A 7,794-nucleotide genomic window follows, 5' to 3' on the forward strand; every position below is an offset into this window, starting at 1 on the left:
AGAGATGAATGAGCAGAGGAAGCTCATGATGCTCAGTGTGTTGTGTTCTGTGTGTGTGTGTTCTTCAGCTGGTGATGGAGTACTGCGGCGCCGGCTCGGTCACAGACCTGCTGAAGAAGACCAAAGGGAGCTGTCTGAAGGAGGACTGGATCTCCTACATCTGCAGAGAGGTTCTGAGAGTGAGTCAGCAGTACTGCACACCTTACACTGTTACCTGTGTGAGGGATCTTCAGTGAGAGGGGTCTGACCAGATCATCAGTGTCACGATAGTCTCGATATTATCACATCTCATGATGTCTCATGATGATATCAAACCATAGGTCTTCTGGGCAACAAGTGTAGTTTTTAAAATACATGTGTTTTGGGTTATTATGCTTTGGCACAGTGTCTGTCAAACGATCTCAAACCGAAAGCACAATCTGCTTCATCTCTTCATCAAGTCTGTTTGAACGTGAAGCACACACTTGGATCAGACGATCAGCTGCTGATCCGGTGTTTTCTGTCTCAGAATGGTTCGTTCACACTGAAGGAATGCAGTCAGCTCCTTTATTTGACGTGCTGTCAGTTTTTATAAATGTTTTCACTGAAGCTGGTAAATAAAAGCTTCAAGTGCAGCATGAATTACTGACAGCTAGCGGTTTACACACAGTCCTGATTCTAAATCTCTCTCAAGTGTAGAAATTAGGAAAGAAGTGTTGTGCTTTCCCTGCTGTAGTGTAAAGCAATAATAATATACCCATGAAATATTCATTTTCATTTATTTTACAGTGTAACTGTTTTACAGTATATGGCTATTACTGTCATTGTTATTATTATTATTATTATATTGTAGTTAGTTTGTCTTCCTCAAACCCCAGTGTGAGTGTAATTTATACTGAGACGGAATATCACCAATAAAAAGAGTGCTGAGTCTCTTTAAACTTCAGCTAAGAGTCAATTCACTGTTTTATTAGTTACGAAACATGGGCTGGATCTCTTCATTTTGAGCTCAAAGTGCATTAGATAGAATAATTTAACTGTAAAATGAACAAAATTTCTAATTCTTCATTTGACTTTTTTATTTTTAAATATCTCAATAAATACTGTATCGTGGACTATCGTATCATACATATCGTAACATATCGTAATAATATCATATCATGAGATTTTGATACCGTTACATTCGCATTCAATAAATAACGTCATTATATTTCTCCAGTATGATTGTTCCAGTAAGGTGCATAAGGATCGTAATTAGTTTGTACTCTTCATAATGAAGAGGACCTGAGTGATCACCCTTCTGCCTGTGTTTACTGGTCTTTGTTGATCTGTAGTCTTTGAGTCCATCCTAAATGATGGTGCAGAGTGTACGCTGTCTTCATGGTCAGACCGAAAAAATGCAGTTATGTTTTAATGTGTATAATACCCAGAAAGATTAAAACCAGTTGTATTTCATGTCTGGACGAAGCCTGCACTTCATTTAGTACACTATAGTTTATGTGGATAACAGAAAACATCAGATCAGTGAAACCTCCGAGCATGTCACTACATTATCCACAGAAATCAGTGAATGAGACACGCATTTCATTCATGAAAGGATCTGCTTGTGTTGTGAAATGCATTCTGTCCATGAAGTGTTTTTGTACATCATGCTTTCATTCTTCAGCATTTCATCCATGCTGAAAATTGTGGAATATCATCTGGTGTAACAGAAATATAAAGCTATTACATTAACCGTATAAAAAACCTATTCACAAATAAAAGACATTACAAATAAAAACTCCCTCTACAAAATTAAACATGAGAAATTAAAGGGATATTCTGGGTCCAGAAGTTAAGATGAATCAACAAAATTGTGGAATATGTTGATATGTTGCAAAACAACAACAACAAAACCCACTTGTATTAAGCTGTGGTTTTCTGCTGTTCTCTCAGGGTCTGTTACACCTGCACTCTCATCACGTGATCCATCGAGATATTAAAGGACAGAACGTGCTGCTGACGGAGAACGCTGAGATCAAACTGGGTAAGAGCTCCATCCATCACCAGCGTATGAGTAATACTAGATATGATCATGAGCACGTTTCTCTGAGAATCAGTGCAGGCTCACCCTTCAAACATGCCATGCTGACTTGCTTTTGGCTACTTTATTCTTATTGTTTCTTATTTTATTTTACTATGGTGCTTTTCATTTTTCTATAGGCCAGCTTTTTATTTCTTATATGAAAGATGTTGCACAATCAATTTAAAAATAAAAATAGGACCCACTTTATATAAGTCAGTTTTGAACTACTTTACACTTACATAAAATTATGCATAAGATACATTACACTTCTTGAGTACATAGTACTGTTATTTAAGCAACACTGATTTGCTATCATCATTTTGTTAATATTTTGAAGCAGATATTAAAAAAAAAAATCTGTTTCCATATAGTTTTTAAAGCTGCAGTCCGTAAATTTTTTTGGTTAAAATTGATCCGAAATCAATATGTGAGCAAGAACATAACCAGCCAGTGTTCAAAACTATCTGCTACCTTTAGCCTGATTCACAACAGTTATCTTATAATAATGTTTTGTGGTTTGAGTGTTCTGGTAGGAACTGGAGGGTACTCGACTAAACATGAAGAAGTGAGGATCCTGCAGGAGGAGGATCGGTTATAGCCTTTTCTCACAGCAGATGGAATAATTAAATTTATCATTTTGATGAAGGATTGTAATCCAGGAAGGATTATGTGGTTTATTGTAGAATATTCCGGTTTTAAATGTGCATCTGGTTTGATGTGATAGGAGCTAATCAATCATTAGATTAAATCACCCTTGAGGCGTGATTCATTGTGATGTTTTTTCCTCAGTTGGTCAGAACAAACGTGGCAGACTGGTTACTTACTCGTTCAGATGACAATATACGGTGAAAATGTTTATTTGGGTCATAAATTCCAAGACATAGACTAGAATCTGTGATTCTGAAGAACAGTATCCACACATTCCCCACAAAACATTAGATTCATCCGCTCGCTGCACAACCCACATAATGAAGATAATTCTGTAAATAACTGCAGTTGCAGGTTTCAAACAGAGATGGCGACAAAGAGGCAAAACTTACGGACTGCAGCTTTAAAGTTTTAGTATATCCGTTCTGATTTTGTCTTATTTGTTGTTTTAATATTTAAACTACACAACAATGAGAATCCACTATAATACATAAGTTGTTTTTGAAAGACAGAACAATATGCATGTACAGAAGAATCATATGTATCATATGCTGGGATATATCTGTTGATTATGTGTTTTTCCAGTGGATTTTGGCGTGAGCGCTCAGTTGGACAGAACGATAGGCAGGAGAAACACCTTCATCGGGACGCCGTACTGGATGGCGCCGGAGGTGATCGCGTGCGATGAAAACCCTGACTCCACGTATGACTACAGGGTGAGTAGACTGCTCTACATCAGTGATTGAACATCTTCCCATCAGTGACTGTGATAACGCATGTTTCAGAGCGACGTGTGGTCTCTGGGAATCACCGCTTTAGAGATGGCCGAGGGAGCACCACGTGAGTTCACATGCGCAGAAACACTCTGTAAGAGCTACACATGATCCAGTGTTTGTGTATGATCCCTGTGTGTCTCTGCAGCCTTGTGTGACATGCATCCCATGAGAGCTACATCCATCACTCCAACAAACCCCCCCCCCAAACTAAAGCCAAAAAAGCCACAAGAGAATGCCGTGATCACAGCCAGCACTGCCACACAGAGTTTATTATGTGTAGAGTTTCCTAATGATATAACAACATACAACAGCGCGTGTTGAAAACCGAACATGATGACGTATGCATACCTCTTTAACATTGAAATGCTTCTATGATAACAACAAGTAAAGTGAGACAGGTAAGAAAAATGAAGCCATACACTTCAGACAGTTAAGCTGAAGATGTGTTCTGAAGAAGCCCTGTTATACTTCCAGGCAGCCATCTGTGACGTCACATTGAGAAATGTGTGCTAACAGTAATGTGTTTCACTGCTCCTGAAGGTCTAAGAAGTTTCAGACGTTTGTAGACAGCTGTCTGGTGAAGAACTACCTCCACCGGCCGTCCACAGAGACGCTCCTGCGCCACTCCTTCATTAAAGACCTTCCCAACGAGCGACAGGTGCGCATCACGCTCAAAGACCACCTGGACAGGACCAGGAAGAGGAGGCCGGAGAAAGGTGATGAACGGACGCTCTGGTGTTCTGTGGCTTGAGAGGATCAACATTAAAATGTTCAGATGGTTCTTGGTTTGGCCTAATTAGCCTCAAAACATATTCATTAAACACAAAGAAGACGGAATAAAAAAACATGAGCAGTGAGGATGAAGAAGATGCCATGAATGAAGAAGAAGGTGAACCCAGGTATGTGTTACTACACCAATCTCTACATGAAACCTTAATAGAGGCTTTGAAACAGCTTACTTCCCGTTCTTTCTCAGTTCAGACTGTAGAGTCAACAGAATACAGGTCATGACTGATGTCACTTCTGTAGACGCAGGGCAGGACTTCATCTTAGCCATGAGCGCTTGAAAACGAAGAGGGTTTGATAGCAACAAAACAGGAAGTGCTCCCCCCCCGCTCAGGACTGTTCGGTCACGTCTTCCTTTGGACTAGGGCTGCAACAAACGATTATTTATAGAAGTAACCCTAACTGAAAGTGACACTCTCTCTGGTTTTCTGTCTGTAAAGCTGCTTGATTAATGCATAAAGTACTTTATAAACAAACATTACGTGACTGGACTTGAGTTCAGAACAAACATCCACATCACTGTAATCAGATGCTTTCTGAACTGCTGCTTTCTCACCGCTGTCAGTTTCTGTTGTGTTTATTACATTATTGAGAGGAAAGCATAGCATATATTTACATATTCATCCAAACACGACTCAGCAGCTTCAGGTGCTGTGTGTGTGTGTGTGTGTGTGTGTGTCTCTCTCTACACTCTGGTCAAACCGCTTTGTTGCAGGCTCTTACAGGAAATCATATGAGATCAAACTACTACTCGACAACAAAAATATTTCTTGACTATTTTTTATTGTCGACGTTGTCACTTATGGTTTTAGCCCTACGTTGGACTGATAATAATCAGACCAGGAAAGTGCATTGGGACGTTGAATCAGATTGGATTGCATGTTTAACCTGAGAGGTGAGATCTGAATTAGTGAACCAGTGCATCACTGAGAGTGAAGCTGGTTTATGATCAGCAGGCAGCTCGATGACGTTTGTGCCACACTGACTGAAGGGTAAATCAGAGTAAACCAGTGTATCAAAATGAAGCTGAAGGTGTTATGTAAGCATGACTGCCTCGCTCCTGTCTCTGTGTGACGAGCAGATGTCAGCGAGCGTGTCTCCGTGTGGCAGATGGCTTGAGAACTGACCGTGCCTCTCGTGTTTGTGCTCACACAGCTCTATAGTCAATCTTCCCGGAGAGTCCATGTTGAGACGGGAGTTCCTGCGTCTGCAGCAGGAGACACACACACAAACACACCTGCTCCAGCAGACACACAACCAGGACAACTACAAGAGACAGCTGCTGGCCGACAGACAGAAGAGGATCCAGCAGCAGCAGGAGGAGCGCCGCCGCCTCGAAGACGTACGGATCAACCCTCTTCAGACCCTGCACCACAAAACCAGTCATAAGGGGCAATTTTAGAAATTGAGATTTAAACATTATCTGAAAGCTATCTTATATAATCTCTCCATTGATGTCTGGTTTGTTAGGAGGACAATATTTGTCTGAGATACAACTATTTGAAAATCTGGAATCTGAGGGAGCAAAAAAATCTAAATATTGAGAAAATCATCTTTAAAGTTGTTCAAATGCAGTTCTTAGCAATGCATATTACTAATCAAAAATTAAGTTTTAATATATTTACGGTAGGAAATTTACTAAACATCATCATGGAACATGATCTTAATATCCTAATGGTTTTTGGCATAAAAGAAAAAAATTTATCATTTTGACTCATACAGTGTATTGTTGTCTATTTCTACAAATATACCTGTGCTACTGATGACTGCTTCTGTGCTGCAGGGACACATGTATATCTAAAGAGTGCTGATGTCTCACTGACGCTCTGTGTTTCACTCTGCAGTACCCGGCTTTATCAGGTTTAGTGTCTGTTTGCTCTGCAGGTGATGTTGTGTCGGGTCAGTCGCTGCATGTTTCAGTGGAAAGTGAATCGCTCTTTCATTCTGTGTGTGTAAATGTGTGCTCTGTCACTCCAGTATCTGGATGTGTTTCTCCAAAGCTTTTGGTCTGAAAGCTTGTGCTTGACTTCTGTAGATGAATCAAAACTGTGCCAACTTATGAATCTCTTTACAAAACTAACAATGTATTTACAAATTGTTGAAGCAGTGGAGTTAAATCATGTTAGGGTGAGTGAGGAGAAGCTGCAGAAGAGTGTGGTTCTCCGTCTGAACGGCTGTGGTGTGTACAGCAGAGCAGATGAACAGTGTGTGTGTGTGTGTGTGTGTGTGTGTGTGTGTGTGTAGCAGCAGGAACGGCTCCTACACCAGACCGGACTCCAGTGGCCGGAGCTGCAGGAGATGATATGGCAGGAAGAGACTGACCTTACCGAGAAAACCAGAAGAAACCACAAGAAACAGGTTAGAGTTCACCACTTCAGTTAGCAGTTAGCACCTTTTTTTCAAACACTCACACACATTCTTGTCTATATTTCTTATCGCACACAGCCTATTCTACCCTATTCTAGAAATATTACTAATCACAGAAAATAGTCCGGTCCAGTAAGACAAGATGATGTGCTTCAAGAGAAGTCCGCAGGTGTTGTGAGTGTAAGGCCAGGTAGATAGGCCTGTTTAAAATCTAGCATCCGATAGCATTGCAAGGCTGAAGAATAGGACCTATTAGTTGTGTAAATGTGGTCTTAGAGAAAAAATGAATAAAATATAAGAAACTTTATTTTAGACAAGCTAAAACTGATGCTGTAATATTATAACAGTGGGCCTTACAGGGTTAAATTTGTTTAGGTTTGGAGTTTTTAATAAGTGTTTATATGAATGCTACTATAATTAGTTTATTTTGCACTTATATTGTTCATTCTTGTGCTATATACAGTTAACATTAAAGTGTTTCTGTGGATTGAGAGGGACTAAAATACATGTATGATGTTTATTTAGTGTTAATTTATGTAATTTTTAAATGATATATATACCTGTAATGAATAATAATGAAATGTGACTGATACTGGTGCAAATGATCAGTGTTTCTCTCAGCAGTGCAGTTTTGACCAGGTGTGGCTTATATTCATGGTCTTCCAGAAGAGATGATAATTCAGCATGTTTATCGTGATTAGTTTGTGTGTCCCCGGCGCTGGTGTAATGATCTGCTTGTGTGTGTGTTTCAGCCCAGAGACGGTGAACAGCACCGGACTGATCCTGAATCAGCAGCGGTGAGTCTGTTCACTGAGCAGGTCAAGAACAAGTTAGAAGCGTTGAGAAGTTAACTGATAATCACATAACTGTGTGAGATCTTGATTAACCGAGTGACAGCTATTTGAGTGATTATAAAGGAAGTGTTATTTGCACCATAGCAATGGACGGCACAGATAATATATATATATACAGAATATATAAAATGTTATATATTAGTGAGGGTGCAGTGAGGTGAATATAAATAGGCTCCAGCACTAGTTGAAGGAGCGTCCTCGGTGATGTGATTGTGGAGGCGGTCAGGGTCTGTCTGGTGCTGACGCTGTGCTGATGTCCAGCAGGACCGGAGAGACCAGGCTCGAGACGCACGGCACGACGGGGTAAAACACACCAGCT

General features: G+C 40.2%; 1 protein-coding gene across 1 annotated transcript in view; it reads left to right on the forward strand.

Moving 5' to 3' along the window:
- The window catches only part of si:zfos-2326c3.2 (mitogen-activated protein kinase kinase kinase kinase 4), a 49,958-nt gene that overhangs the window by 13,572 nt on the left and 28,592 nt on the right, over positions 1 to 7,794 (forward strand). Inside the window, 11 exon segments of the mRNA XM_042737704.1 lie at positions 69 to 179; positions 1,915 to 2,005; positions 3,278 to 3,408; positions 3,478 to 3,532; positions 3,614 to 3,689; positions 4,009 to 4,184; positions 4,295 to 4,367; positions 5,410 to 5,596; positions 6,499 to 6,612; positions 7,374 to 7,418; positions 7,737 to 7,794. The exon segment at positions 7,737 to 7,794 is cut by the window's right edge and continues 215 nt beyond it. Coding sequence (XP_042593638.1) covers positions 69 to 179; positions 1,915 to 2,005; positions 3,278 to 3,408; positions 3,478 to 3,532; positions 3,614 to 3,689; positions 4,009 to 4,184; positions 4,295 to 4,367; positions 5,410 to 5,596; positions 6,499 to 6,612; positions 7,374 to 7,418; positions 7,737 to 7,794 — 1,117 coding nt within the window.

The sequence above is a fragment of the Cyprinus carpio genome, chromosome B14 (genome assembly GCF_018340385.1).
Source record: "Cyprinus carpio isolate SPL01 chromosome B14, ASM1834038v1, whole genome shotgun sequence".
Taxonomy (NCBI): domain Eukaryota; kingdom Metazoa; phylum Chordata; class Actinopteri; order Cypriniformes; family Cyprinidae; genus Cyprinus; species Cyprinus carpio.